Raw genomic sequence first — 13603 nt, 5'->3', positions numbered from 1 at the left:
TGTAGGAAAATGAGTCTGAGAACTCAATAGGGCCGAAGTGATAGCCATAATCTTCACACACCATACTTTGTCCGATTTTTATCTTCTTATTATAATTAACTTATCATTCCACACAATCTTGCACAACTTGAGACATCAACATTGGTCAATTTCTCAGCTTATGTTGCTAGCTTGGTTCGCGGTTTTATCGACGTGTTGTTTTTATCATACTAGAATTCAGCGTCTGTTTATTTGCTACGACCTTATGCCCCTCTAATAAGTGGGTGTTATGTGATAACGTGACCGAGTAACAAACGTGACAACTTCTTTCCGGATTACATTAGCGTGCGTTGGTACGGCTGATTTTATCATTTCTGGAATGTCTGACGAGTGAAGATTGGAATTTACGGTTAGATAAGTTCACCACAGGGAGTTCGACAATGAGGGCGGTAGCTTTGTTCACAAATAACCTAAGGGACAGTACAGTCTGCCTGGAGCCACCGGACTACACAACAGGGAGCTCGACAATGTGGGCGGTAGCTTTGATCACAAATAATCTAAGGGACTGCCCGGTACGGAGCCACCGGAATACACAACATGGAGCTCGAATCCGATCAGTATTTTAAACAGCTACTGTTTATGAACCGACCATTTGATATCCCGGCTAGCTGGGGTTTTCGCCGAGCTAAGGATTGATTTTGTTTTGTTTCTAGAGATACCTACTTCAAAAAGCTGACCCCCTGAAGTGAATATGAAGTACACACCGCCAAAAGAGTCTTCATACAGCGCCAACAGCGAAGCCTCAGGTTATCATCAGGTACACGCCTTGGAGCGAGATAACGAGAGAAAAAAACTACAACAAATCTTGACCTTTTATTTGTATTCCGGGGTATTTATGCGATAACCGGATACTCCAGACGCCGTTTTTAATGCATTTTTGTTTCGATAGATGTGTTACCATAGATGTTCGACAGCCGAACCAATTAGAACAAATTCAGTTTTTACTGATCGTGGTAAGTGGTATTATTTTTTGCATTATTAGTTTTTTTATTGATTTAGCTTGAATAGGATGATATTCGCTATTAGTGAAATAATGATTGTGATTGGTCCGCATTAACTTTCCATTAAGTTGGTAAACTTACAAAGTCCTCTATTTGTACAATCTTCTTTTAATATGAAAGATTTACTCTAAAAATCATTAACGTCTCACGTAGGACAACCCACGCTCTAGCCTGCGTAGCAAGCGTTTCTGTGGAGTTTCAGCAGGAAAAGAGAGTGCGCGGGGAATATGGCCGCGCGAAAAATTGGGCGAGCGCAAAAAAAGAAAAGGGGGAAGGGGAAGAAGAAAAACTTCCTTCTCTCTCTCCCCATATTTTGCGCGACCACAATCCTCGCTCGAAACTCCACAGAAACGCTTGCTACGCAGGCTACCCACGCTCTAGTAGCCCGAGGAGCAAACACCGCGCCCACGCTACTTGAATGACCATTCCTATCACCTTACATTCAGTAGCTTTCGATTACAAGTTAAATATTTGTTTCTCTAGAGTTACCTTTTCATCTCTCCTACATACTCCTTTAGTTTAATGGCAAAGGACATTCGTTTTGTATCCTTAAACTCTTTTTCAAAGCTTTCCTTTGTCCTCGCTAATTTTGCCGATAGTTAATTTTATCTGAGGTAATGGGTTACAGTGGGTAATGGGTTGTCAGTGCTTGTCAACATACTTCCTATTTTACCATAAAAAAACCACCTTGCAAATCTTTCACATTATTCTCGACGGAACCCACTGTCATCAGAAGCCACCCTGAATGTTATTACAGTAGTAAGCAAATATACAAGTCCAGATATTTACTCTAGCTAAAAGTTTAGAGGCTAAAAGTATTCTTAGTAACATTAGCCTCTCAGGGCTATAGTAACATTATTAGTTTTTTTTTTATTGATTTAGCTCGAATAGGAGTGTTCGTTTAATTATAAGGATTAGTAAAAAAACGACTTTGATTGGTCCGCACCAAACTTCGGAAATTGTCTGTCCCAACTTTCCATTAAGTTGGTAAACTTACAAGGGTCTTTTGTTTGTACAATTTTTTTTTCAATAGGATGTATTGACTATTGGTATCAAACAAACTTTCACTTAGAACAGCCCACGCGCTAGTAGGAGGTGCTTAGCTCTACTGGGTTGGCCATCTGATTACCTATCCTAATCTAAGTCGGCAAACACCGCACCGTCGCTACTTGTGGATACCGTAGCAAGCCTCGAATTATTGGGGGGGGGGGGGGGGGGGGGGGAGGGGATGACGATACAGAAATGTAAAAAAAAAAAGAATAGGGGACACAGCCATGCCCCTACTGGTCATTTTCTTATAATACTTGAAAATATGGGGGGGGGGGGCATGCCCCCAGTGCCCAAACCCTTTGCTACGGCCCTGTTGAGTGACCACTTCATTGCGTTCAGTAATTTTCTATTACAAGTTAAATATTTGTTTCTTTAGTTACCTTTTGCTCCCGTAGTTTCACGACAAAAAACATTCGTTTTATTTTTTCAAAAGCAAATTTTACCAATAGTTTATGTTATCTAATGCAATTGTTTACATTGTCAAGTACTGTCCAATCACTGCACACCGTCACATGGTCAGTGTTGTCTCGTGGTCAGTGCTTGTTAATCAAATCAACCACTCTTATTACTATAAGTAGAACAACATTATAAATCTTTCCCTCACTTGTACTTTCATTCACTCGTACTTTGTCAAGACTGCTTGTTAGAATTAAAGGTACGATCCTGGTCTACAGTAGTCTAACTGCTTTTTTGCTCTAACGAATGCAAGCCTTATTGCATCCTCGGAAACAGGAGTGAAAGACGTCTTTCCCTTCTTTTTCTCGCGCGCTCCCTGTGTGCCCGATCTCCGCGACGCCCTGGGTCCCCATGGATGGCCTTATTACATTCTCAACATGTTTTTTATTTTGTGAAATCTCAGTCTGAACGTTCTTATAAAAAAAGGTTATGATAAAAAAGAGTGTATTCTGGTTTATGTTTATTTGAAATTATTCGATAAAAGCTTTGTTTTCTCACTACACTGGACTGATAAATACTTAACTGGAGCATACCATGAAGTGCCACGTCACCTGCGCGCGATTCCTAAACTACTACGCACTTGCTCAGTTTTAAAAACACATTCTTTGGCTACATGGCAAATGCAAGGAAGGTGTAAATACTTGAAATTGTTGAGTTTATTGTAAACTCTTACACATTTATTATACAACAGTCTGAGAATCAAACTACCAAACTCAAAATCCTGTAACAGCAACGTAACAATGACGGCATAAAAATAAGATGAGTGTTTCTTTGAACGAGATTAAAATTCACTGTTTAGGTCTCTAAGCGTCACGCGTGACGGGGTTTGTTACGTGACCATCAGTTACGTTAAGCCTACTAAGACTGATTCGTTTCACGGCCTCTATAAGCTTTCTTTGTTTCTCGTACAAGTTGTGAATTTTCAAGTCTCTCATTTGGGAGGCGTGGCCTGGTTCACCACCGACGTCATCTTCTGATGTCACGATGGGCTCCGATGACTTTGCATCTGAGTACGCAGGTGATTGGTCAAGCGATATAGGTTTTGAAATTATTGGCGGAGTGTCGCAAACTGGGGAAACATCACCATGACAACTGTGATCTTCAGGCTTGACGACGGCAGTGTTAACTTGACCTTGATTGACAGGCGAGGAGTTTGTGTGTAGCCTCTCGATTGCGCCTACCTCTACCATAGTCTCATCGGCGTCATCGTCATCAACGATAGTAACCTGAAGAAGCATCTTCTTCTTGGGAGGAATTGGCTCTGAAGAAACCTCAGTCCTAGGACCCGATTCCTTGTCTTCCGTCCCGCTATCAACGTCACGCGTCAAACGCTTCCTTTTACCATTCAAACATTGTGGATCTTCTGTCACGCTACTAATAATCACGCCTTTATTCTGCTTGTCACCAGGACATTTCTTTGCATTTTTCTCGGATTCATTATGTTTATTTATTGCTGCTTTTACATCTTAGATTTGCAAGGTGTTTTTTTTATTCTCGACGGAACCCACTGTCATCAGAAGCCACCCTGAATGTTTTTACAGTAGTAAGCAAATATACAAGTCCAGATATTTACTCTAGCTAAAAGTTTAGAGGCTAAAAGTATTCTTAGTAACATTAGCCTCTCAGGGCTATAGTAACATTATTAGTTTTTTTTTATTGATTTAGCTCGAATAGGAGTGTTCGTTTAATTATAAGGATTAGTAAAAAAACGACTTTGATTGGTCCGCACCAAACTTCGGAAATTGTCTGTCCCAACTTTCCATTAAGTTGGTAAACTTACAAGGGTCTTTTGTTTGTATAATATTTTTTTTCAATAGGATGTATTGACTATTGGTATCAAACAAACTTTCACTTAGGACAGCCCACGCTCTAGTAGGTGCTTAGCTCTACTGGGTTGGCCATCTGATTACCTATCCTAATCTAAGTCGGCAAACACCGCACCGTCGCTACTTGTGGATACCGTAGCAAGCATCGAATTATTGGGGGGGGGGGGGGACGAAGATACAGAAATCTAAAAAAAAACAATAGGGGACACAGCCCCTACTGGTCATTTTCTTATAATACTTGAAAATATAGGGGGGGGACATGCCCCCAGTGCCCAAACCCTTTGCTACGGCCCTGATGAGTGACCACTTCATTACGTTCAGTAATTTTCTATTACAAGTTAAATATTTGTTTCTTTAGTTACCTTTTGCTCCCGTAGTTTCACGACAAAAAACATTCGTTTTATTTTTTCAAAAGCAAATTTTACCAATAGTTTATGTTATCTAATGCAATTGTTTACATTGTCAAGTACTGTCCAATCACTGCACACCGTCACGTGGTCAGTGCTTGTTAATCAAATCAACCATTCTTATTACTATAAGTAGAACAACATTATAAATCTTTCCCTCACTTGTACTTTCATTCACTCGTACTTTGTCAAGACTGTTTGTTAGAATTAGAGGTACGATCCTGGTCTACAGTAGTCTAACTGCTTTTTTGCTCTAACGAATGCAAGCCTTATTGCATCCTCGGAAACAGGAGTGAAAGACGTCTTTCCCTTCTTTTTCTCGCGCGCTCCCTGTGTGCCCGATCTCCGCGACGCCCTGGGTCCCCATGGATGGCCTTATTACATTCTCAACATGTTTTTTATTTTGTGAAATCTCAGTCTGAACGTTCTTATAAAAAAAGGTTATGATAAAAAAGAGTGTATTCTGGTTTATGTTTATTTGAAATTATTCGATAAAAGCTTTGTTTTCTCACTACACTGGACTGATAAATACTTAACTGGAGCATACCATGAAGTGCCACGTCACCTGCGCGCGATTCCTAAACTACTACGCACTTGCTCAGTTTTAAAAACACATTCTTTGGCTACATGGCAAATGCAAGGAAGGTGTAAATACTTGAAATTGTTGAGTTTATTGTAAACTCTTACACATTTATTATACAACAGTCTGAGAATCAAACTACCAAACTCAAAATCCTGTAACAGCAACGTAACAATGACGGCATAAAAATAAGATGAGTGTTTCTTTGAACGAGATTAAAATTCACTGTTTAGGTCTCTAAGCGTCACGCGTGACGGGGTTTGTTACGTGACCATCAGTTACGTTACGCCTACTAAGACTGATTCGTTTCACTGCCTCTATAAGCTTTCTTTGTTTCTCGTACAAGTTGTGAATTTTCAAGTCTCTCATTTGGGAGGCGTGGCCTGGTTCACCACCGACGTCATCTTCTGATGTCACGATGGGCTCCGATGACTTTGCATCTGAGTACGCAGGTGATTGGTCAAGCGATATAGGTTTTGAAATTATTGGCGGAGTGTCGCAAACTGGGGAAACATCACCATGACAACTGTGATCTTCAGGCTTGACGACGGCAGTGTTAACTTGACCTTGATTGACAGGCGAGGAGTTTGTGTGTAGCCTCTCGATTGCGCCTACCTCTACCATAGTCTCATCGGCGTCATCGTCATCAACGATAGTAACCTGAAGAAGCATCTTCTTCTTGGGAGGAATTGGCTCTGAAGAAACCTCAGTCCTAGGACCCGATTCCTTGTCTTCCGTCCCGCTATCAACGTCACGCGTCAAACGCTTCCTTTTACCATTCAAACATTGTGGATCTTCTGTCACGCTACTAATAATCACGCCTTTATTCTGCTTGTCACCAGGACATTTCTTTGCATTTTTCTCGGATTCATTATGTTTATTTATTGCTGCTTTTACATCTTCATGTACGACGATGGCTTTCTTCCTAAGAAGGACCAGCCTGCTCAATTTCTCGCGTTTCTTGATCTCACACGTTTCTTGCACTATCTGTATCTTCAGCTGTTCCATACGCTGCAACAGAGCTTTAAGCGTTGACATTCTAGAGTAAGGATCCCAACGAAATGTCCTCGACTTCAGGTAAACCCTGCCCTCCTCCTCATTAACCTCGATTTCGGGCTTCAACAGACGGTACACTCGTGACGTCACATTCTCCGTTTCCATGGTAACATCTTCCTGGAAGCCATTACCTGCTTGAGGGGATTTGTTAGGAGCGTCTAGCTCCACCTCGACATCTTGTCTGTCCGTGTTGACAGTTGCCATGACAACTGAATCAGGCGTGGCTGTCTTCTGAACTTCTTTAATCTCTTGAGGCTCCTTACTGCATATACTGCTGTTCATGTTCGTGCTACTTCCAGAAACCTTGGAGTTCTTATCGATTTCATCACTTGCCGGCTTGGGACTCCTGGTAATATTATCTTTCGCTTTAGGTCTCAGTTTACGAGAGGCTCGGCTGCGATTTTTGGTATTGGTGGAAGCACTTCTCATCTCTCTAACGCTCTTTTTCCGGACTCCTTTTTTCTGTGATTCGCTTTCGCTGATATTATTGCCTTGAGATTTTAAGTCACTTGTTTCAGTCCCTCGCGACTCGGAATTGTTGGTCCCAGTCTCTTGAGATCTACCGTCAGAATGTCCCGGATGCCACGCGCCGGTGAAGAATCGTATCTTGTTCCCCTCATTCGGCATCTCATTATCACATTCAATATCGTCCTGAAAACGAGATCATAAGCCCGTCAGAAAATATTTCTTTCTAGATTATGTGAAATGATTTTGGATCCTGCCAACAGCAAAAACAACATTAACGACTTTTTCTATATAAACGAAAAAAAGCCATAGAACCATAACTAAAATATTTCTTTCTAGATTATGTGAAATGATTTTGGATCCTGCCAACAGCAAAAACAGCATGAACGACTTTTTCTATATAAACGAAAAAAAGCCATAGAACCATAACATCACAACAGCGTTAACGATTTTTTCTATATAAACGAAAAAAAGCCATAGAACCATAACATCACAACAGCGTTAACGACTTTTTCTATATAAACGAAAAAAAGCCACAGCAACATAACAGCAAAACAGCGTTAACGATTTTTTCTATATAAACGAAAAAAAGCCATAGCACCATAACATCACAACAGCGTTAAGGATTTTTTCTATAAGAACGAAAAAAAGCCATAGCAACATAACAGCAAAACAGCGTTAACGACTTTTTCTATATAAACGAAAAAAGCCATAGCACCAAAACAGCGTTAACGACTTTTTCTATATAAACGAAAAAAGCCATAGAACCATAACAGCAAAACAGCGTTAACGACTTTTGCCTATCTGCTCGCTAAAAAAATCTCACTATGCATTTTTACCAGGTAACAAATCTTTTTTGTGTGTAAATGGCAAATCCTCCCCCCCCCCCCCCCCCCCCCCAGGCTATTATGAGCCTGTTCTTACCGTGCCAGAAGGAATAGTGTCGTCGTTTGCAGGTTTAATACTCTCACGTAATCTTGAGTTTAGAGGTTCTTTCACCAAAGAACCGTCCTTTTTCCATTTACCCTCACAAGAGGAATCAAAGACGTTGCTTTTGTCTGCTGGCGGAGTCGCATCAGTCTGATGTTGGAGTTTGGCATGACTCTTGTGAGTGTGTTTTTGAACACCAATACGATAAGAGCCTTTGTCTTTGGTTTTGTCTTTCTTCATGCCATCTTCGTTGCAATCTGTTTTCAAGTACGTGACAGTTTTCTGGTCGATCTCAGTATTTACCCTGTCCTTGCTTTCGAGTGTTTGTGAATGTTGAATGAGCTGAGATGCGTGGACACATGAACCGGAGATGCTGACTTTTTCTTGTTTGACGTTGGCTTGATCGCCAAGCCTCTGTTCCCTCTTGCAATCAACGTTCGGATTGCCTAAGCCTTCCCGCGCCTTGAGTTTTATTGTCAGCGGATGTGCATTTTGCTGCGCCTCGGTATCAGTGGTCAGCGACAGCTCGGAGGGATGTGCACGAATAATGTAGACTGGTTGTGAGCTCGCTGCGCCACTCGGGGAATAGTGAATGATAGAATGCACCGCAACAATTCGCGGTAGCCTGTCATGGTCGTATGCCACTCCTCCGGCTGTGAAAAAATAAAGACCACTCCCATTAAGGGGGTATGATACCCAAGACAACAAAAATAAAGACCACTCCCATTAAGGGGGTATGATACCCAAGACAACAAAAATTTTAAGCAAAAGACTTAGCAGTTTTATTATTTCACATATCATTAACCTCATTGAGACTAATCATTCGATACCAATTTTGGCAGTTACTGTTGCTATGGTAACCAAGCCACACCCAAAATACATGATTTTAATGCTCTTACGGTAACAGCTCTAGCTCTGAAACTATAATTGGAACACAAACCAAACTAAGGATATTCATTGCTAATACCTCAAACTATGTAATGAACCTAAAATTGCTATATAGTTGACATAAATGGAAAATTATCAAGTAAACAAACAAAAAGCTTATAATTTTAACCAGCATTCTTTGGTAAAAAGCCTTCATATTACTAAGCATTGTAAAAATTTCAAGGTTTTTTAGGTTCATTACACTACTACACTATCAATAATTATTCCTGCCAAATTTCATGCAATAATATTAAAAACACAGGAACTAGTGAGTGTTACGCTGAGCCATACATTAACGGAATTAATTCTTGGGTATCATACTCCCATTAACAACGGATTGACATGACTCCACTTTGCTATATCAGCCACTTGCGCTCGCTACCCAAGCCCCTTGTATCGCCTTACCATCACCATCTGCATACTTCGACGTAGCAGAGGTTTTCAGGTTCGCTTGCGTCGTGCGTGGGACGGGTGATGTGTGGGGTCGTACTACCTGCCTCAAGTACGGGTGATGGGTGTTTTTTCCTACGATTATAAACATATTGCCATCAAGGAATAGTGAAGCGTCAAGTGAGTAGCTAGGATTGAGGAGGAGCTCTGAAGGGGAGGGCGCTAACAGATATTGTGCAAAAAATTAAAAGATTTGGAGGGCCTACTTCATTTTCAAATAGTATGTTAAGTTAGCGCGATGAATGAACGTACGAAGAAACCACCGGACAGCCTCTATATGCTGGTGTGCGTCGGACCTTGTGGTCTGTCTCGGCAGTTGATTATGAAATAAAACCTTTAAAAGTCGACAACAACGCAGAGTTGTATTTTTATAAACCGATATTTCGGCAGGCCAATACCTGCCTTCTTCAGGTTATAAATGAGTTACAGTGGCATGTTACAGCTAGTATATGTAGAAAGTTCCTTGATGATAAACTAACAAAAGATAAAAATAGTAATTGAGTAATGCCTTGTGCACACTAGTAACATAACGGCATGGGCGCGCGCACTATGTTTAGCCCGACATAACGACATGAACATAATGACATAAAAGAAAAGACATGTTTTTTCTCTTATATCGTTATGTCTATGTCGTTATGTCGACGATAAGAGTGCGCTCGCCCATGTCGTTATGTCGATATGTCGCTAGTGTGCACTAGGCATAAGGAGTAACTTAAGGAAAATAGTGGATGATGATAAATAGGGTGGTGCGGATTACTAAACGGATTCTTCACGCTGGTTGAGGCTACCGGGTTCAAGAGTGCCAGCGCAATCTAGCAGTGTGGCTTCTCTTACTTTGCGGATGAGCCATTTTGATGGTTTACTCACTTTCAGTTGGCAAAGAACGCATCACGTGACTATGGGATCTTGACAAAGCCCGCAACTGATCGGCTGCCGACACTCGATAGGCTTCCCTGCCATACACCTGTATGTGGGGCGGGAACTGGGGATCCGCAACAGAGCGAGAAACCGGAGTGGAGGGGATGGGAGGGTTTTGAAGTACACTACTGTGGGGATGGACGTTTGGCGATGGTTGCACTACGGGGGAGGGGTTAGAAGATGATGGGTGGTCAGGGGAGGGGTAGTGAGGTTGGCGGGACGGTTGCTGGGGATAGGAATAACGGGGCAGGGAGGGGGGCACATGGGCCACGTATGGGGGTAGCTGTCCTGGCGGAAGTCTTTTCTCGATTTCGCGCACCATTCTCATCGAGCACGTGTCACACGTGCAAAACAACTTGCCGAATTTGCTGAAAGGAAAAAGTTAAAGTGACATTTAAATCATTGAATGAGGTGTTGAATACATGTCGTGCCGGCGACAAAACAAAACTGATACAAGTACTGTTCAAATCGCATGTTCTCATGCCGGATTCCGGCATGGCTCCTGATTGGTCAAAAAAACAAAGTAGTAAATTGGTGATGTGAATATCCTGTAGTAATGTGTGGATCCGCAGTCATATACTTAAATCGTAATCGTAAATCTTTGCGTTTGAAATCATTTAGCATAAAGTTACCCTTACCGGGGATCGTCGTTACTAAAATTATTACTCTCGCATATAACACCAATGTATTTTTTTTACATAAAATGCTGTTTATAATTTGATTTGGGCATTAAATTGTGCCACCACGCGAGTCATTGGAAAATTGACAGCCGACGTTTTTTGACAATGCCCTGAAAAGGGGCGGCAGGCGTCGCGTCTAGTATTTGTGTCAGGCGTACTTTTATTTTACCTCTCCAACTTTTGAAAAATAAAATCGCCTGATACTCAGGCTAAATTGTTATCTCAAATAAACTGATACGTCTTGGAAAAAAAGTTTTAGGGATCTCTTATTTTTCGAAAGTTAACGGTTATTTACTTACGTTAACACCAACCAAAATAACGTTGATGTGCTTCTAGGTTTACTGCGTTAGAACTAAGAAAAAAAATAGTCGCATGGTGATAGGATTAGAGGTCTAGTCATATTTAAAATGTTCTAAATCACACAAGAAACACGAAAAAATAAAAACATACGATCTCCGAACAAATGCTTAAAAAATATTTAACGGCGAAAAGGCTTTCTCTTCTTTTCTCATGTTAGCCCAAATTGCGACGAACACAATTAATATTGTAGCTTCTACATCGAACAAGTAGATTTGCTATTGGCAGAGAGAGGCAGTAAAAAAGTAAAAATAAAATAAAGACTTTAGCGACCGGATATGTACATGGAGGGTTAGATCTTACCCTTTTCTTCAAGATAAATCCAAGTACTGTAATTGTTTTATGACGGATTCCACTTTACTTCAAATTTGCTTCGGATAGTTTCCGTTAATCGGTGTGTTATTACGTCAAAATGCGTGCCATCGTAACCCATTGTTACGTCATAGCGAATACAGCGAGCTAAACCTTGTGCGCGCTCTTCAACCGAACACGGAAAAGCTACATTCCAGAGGCACGCGCCTCGGATTTTTTATTTAAAAACATAATGCAAGATTACAGTAGTGTATTGGAATTTCTTCATCATTGTCGCAGTTACTCATTTAAAGTAATTGTTTGACACAGTAATTTATCTCGCGAAGCGGTCTCTAAACCATTTGAACCCTCGTTTGACCTCTGACTTGACTAAGTCCACTTATTATGCAGTGCATTGCAGCTATTATCAATTAAAAATGTATTTTATTTTACATAGCTTTTATTTTCTATTTCTTACATTTTTAAATGGATTTGTATTACTAATTCCATTTTTTGATTTAATGGATTTGTATTACTGATATCAGCAATGCTGAAGGGACTATCCTGGCTGAAAATTGATTAATAATAATATCAATAATAATTTGCCATTGCCAGCTTTTCGATTAAAGAGTTCCATTAACAAAGGAGCATAGATAAGCATGATAACTATTTGAGCCCCGTTGCAAGCAGGAAAACAAGCAACTTAGTTATTTCACAGGGTTCCCACCCGCGACATAGCAGCTGAACAAATGGCATTCTTGGAATGTAATTTGCATAGAAGCGTAGCCCAATGACACGACCCTTGACCTCTTTTGTCCCTTCTCCATCCGCTCTTCCAGATCGACAGGTCGCAAACGTCGACAGTCCGCATGTACTCCCCATAGCTGTATAAGTTACGTTTCACAACAAGTCGCAACTTTTAATGAGGAAACTGTGAAAAAGACAAGTCGGGTCTAGGGTGGTATGGGGCTACGCTGTCTATAAAAATTATATTCCAAGGATGCCATTTGACCAGCTGCTATGTCGATCATCAACGGAAAGCAAAAATTGATGTTTAAAAACTTATTTCTCGCGGGTTTTTAGGCGGATTGCTAAAAAACTCGATTCGGGGATAGGTCAATCCCTCTCCCATCCTTTACAGATATCAGTGTTTTCGTACTGCTTGAAATCCGGCAGAAAATCGCGCTGAAGCTGAGGTAGTCATAATAAGTTTCAGCCTTGTGGTATTGTGTTATATAGCCTTGTATTATGCCTTATGTTAAAACTTTCAAACTTATATCGCTTAAACTCGTAAAATTGAGCTTCTAAGCAAGAACATCACAAGCAAATACATTTACACCCAAACTAAGTTTATTTCATGAATTAGAGAATGAAGATATAACTCGATAGATATTTATTTGGGTGAATTCGTGTGTCCTTAGAAATCCTTCACTGACGCGGGTGGGAAGCCTGCGAACACACATGAGCAAATGGGCAAGACGAAATTTATCGGCGAATCCAAGCGAAGCAAAACGTCCAAAACAGAACAAATTCATTTACTGATAAAACAACAAACTCGCTTAGCGAAGAACTTGCTTAGCGAAATAATTCTCATGGCATATCGCGAACTGAACAACAGACATTTGAATTCTTGTGCAACTGGTTCGTAGTTTCCCGCCGTTTTATAGGATATGTCCCATAGTGTCCCATAGTGATATTCAAGGTAAAATTGCTTTCTAATAGATCCCTTGGTGAGTAATTTAACCAGTACAAACAAATTCCATGGCATGAAGCTTTTACACGAACGATTACTTCAAATTAATTCGCGTAATTTGTAAACAAACGTGCAATAACTTCCTCTACCCACGTCGGATTTAAAATTAATTTTGTCCAGCAAAGAAGTGGCTTAAATGTTTCCGTCTCCCCTTCCTATGTTTTTTCAATAGGTCTTACCTCTCAAGGTCGTTCATTTCGCTTCTTAGCCAGAATTGATTGTCTTTTCCACTGCACGACACGATAAACGCAAACTTAGACGTGACTGTAATAACGTAAGTGTGAGTAACGCAGTGCGTGACCTTTCATCCCCAGTGCCCAGCTAGGCTTTGAGGTTCCATGGGAAGGGCGGTTTTATTATATCCCCACCAAGGCTCGATCAATTATCATGGTGTAGAAAGACACAGCACTTTGAACG

General features: G+C 40.8%; 1 protein-coding gene and 1 long non-coding RNA gene across 4 annotated transcripts; one reads left to right on the top strand and one right to left on the bottom strand.

Annotated features, from left to right (window-relative positions):
* The first annotated feature begins 342 nt into the window (after positions 1-342).
* LOC116611638 lies at positions 343-1815 on the top strand. Its single transcript, XR_004293593.2, has 3 exons — positions 343-551; positions 693-796; positions 929-1815. It is a non-coding gene; the product is annotated as an uncharacterized LOC116611638 (long non-coding RNA).
* Positions 1816-3184: 1369 nt separating this feature from the next.
* On the bottom strand, positions 3185-13504 carry LOC5503825. 3 transcript variants are annotated; one of them, XM_048732421.1, is made up of 6 exons: positions 13366-13504; positions 10055-10473; positions 9143-9262; positions 7805-8463; positions 6199-7066; positions 3185-3951 (listed from the first exon to the last, which is right to left on the bottom strand). In XM_048732421.1, exons 1-6 carry the CDS (start codon positions 13380-13382, stop codon positions 3350-3352), a joined length of 2685 nt encoding a protein of 894 aa, XP_048588378.1. In that variant the 5' UTR covers positions 13383-13504; the 3' UTR covers positions 3185-3349. The 3 variants fall into 3 exon arrangements, with proteins under 3 accessions (XP_048588378.1, XP_032227923.2, XP_032227922.2); XM_032372032.2 differs by lacking the exons at positions 3185-3951; positions 13366-13504 and adding exons at positions 11085-11137; positions 11446-11531 and having other exon boundaries at positions 5432-7066; XM_032372031.2 differs by lacking the exons at positions 3185-3951; positions 13366-13504 and adding an exon at positions 11446-11529 and having other exon boundaries at positions 5432-7066.
* Between the last annotated feature and the right edge of the window lie 99 nt (positions 13505-13603).

This window comes from Nematostella vectensis, chromosome 9, assembly GCF_932526225.1.
Source record: "Nematostella vectensis chromosome 9, jaNemVect1.1, whole genome shotgun sequence".
NCBI lineage: Eukaryota > Metazoa > Cnidaria > Anthozoa > Actiniaria > Edwardsiidae > Nematostella > Nematostella vectensis.
The sequence above is the reverse complement of the archived record's forward strand: the minus strand, read 5'-3'. Positions and strand labels throughout refer to the sequence as shown.

Bases quoted from the DNA above. Each gene is read 5' to 3' on its own strand.
- LOC5503825 (XM_048732421.1), bottom strand. The intron at 8,464-9,142 runs GTAAGGCGATAC...ATTTTTTCACAG, and splicing joins GAAGTATGCAGATGGTGATG to CCGGAGGAGTGGCATACGAC. The intron at 3,952-6,198 runs GTGACAAGCAGA...AGAAATGTCCTG, and splicing joins AAATGCAAAGAAATGTCCTG to GTGACAAGCAGAATAAAGGC.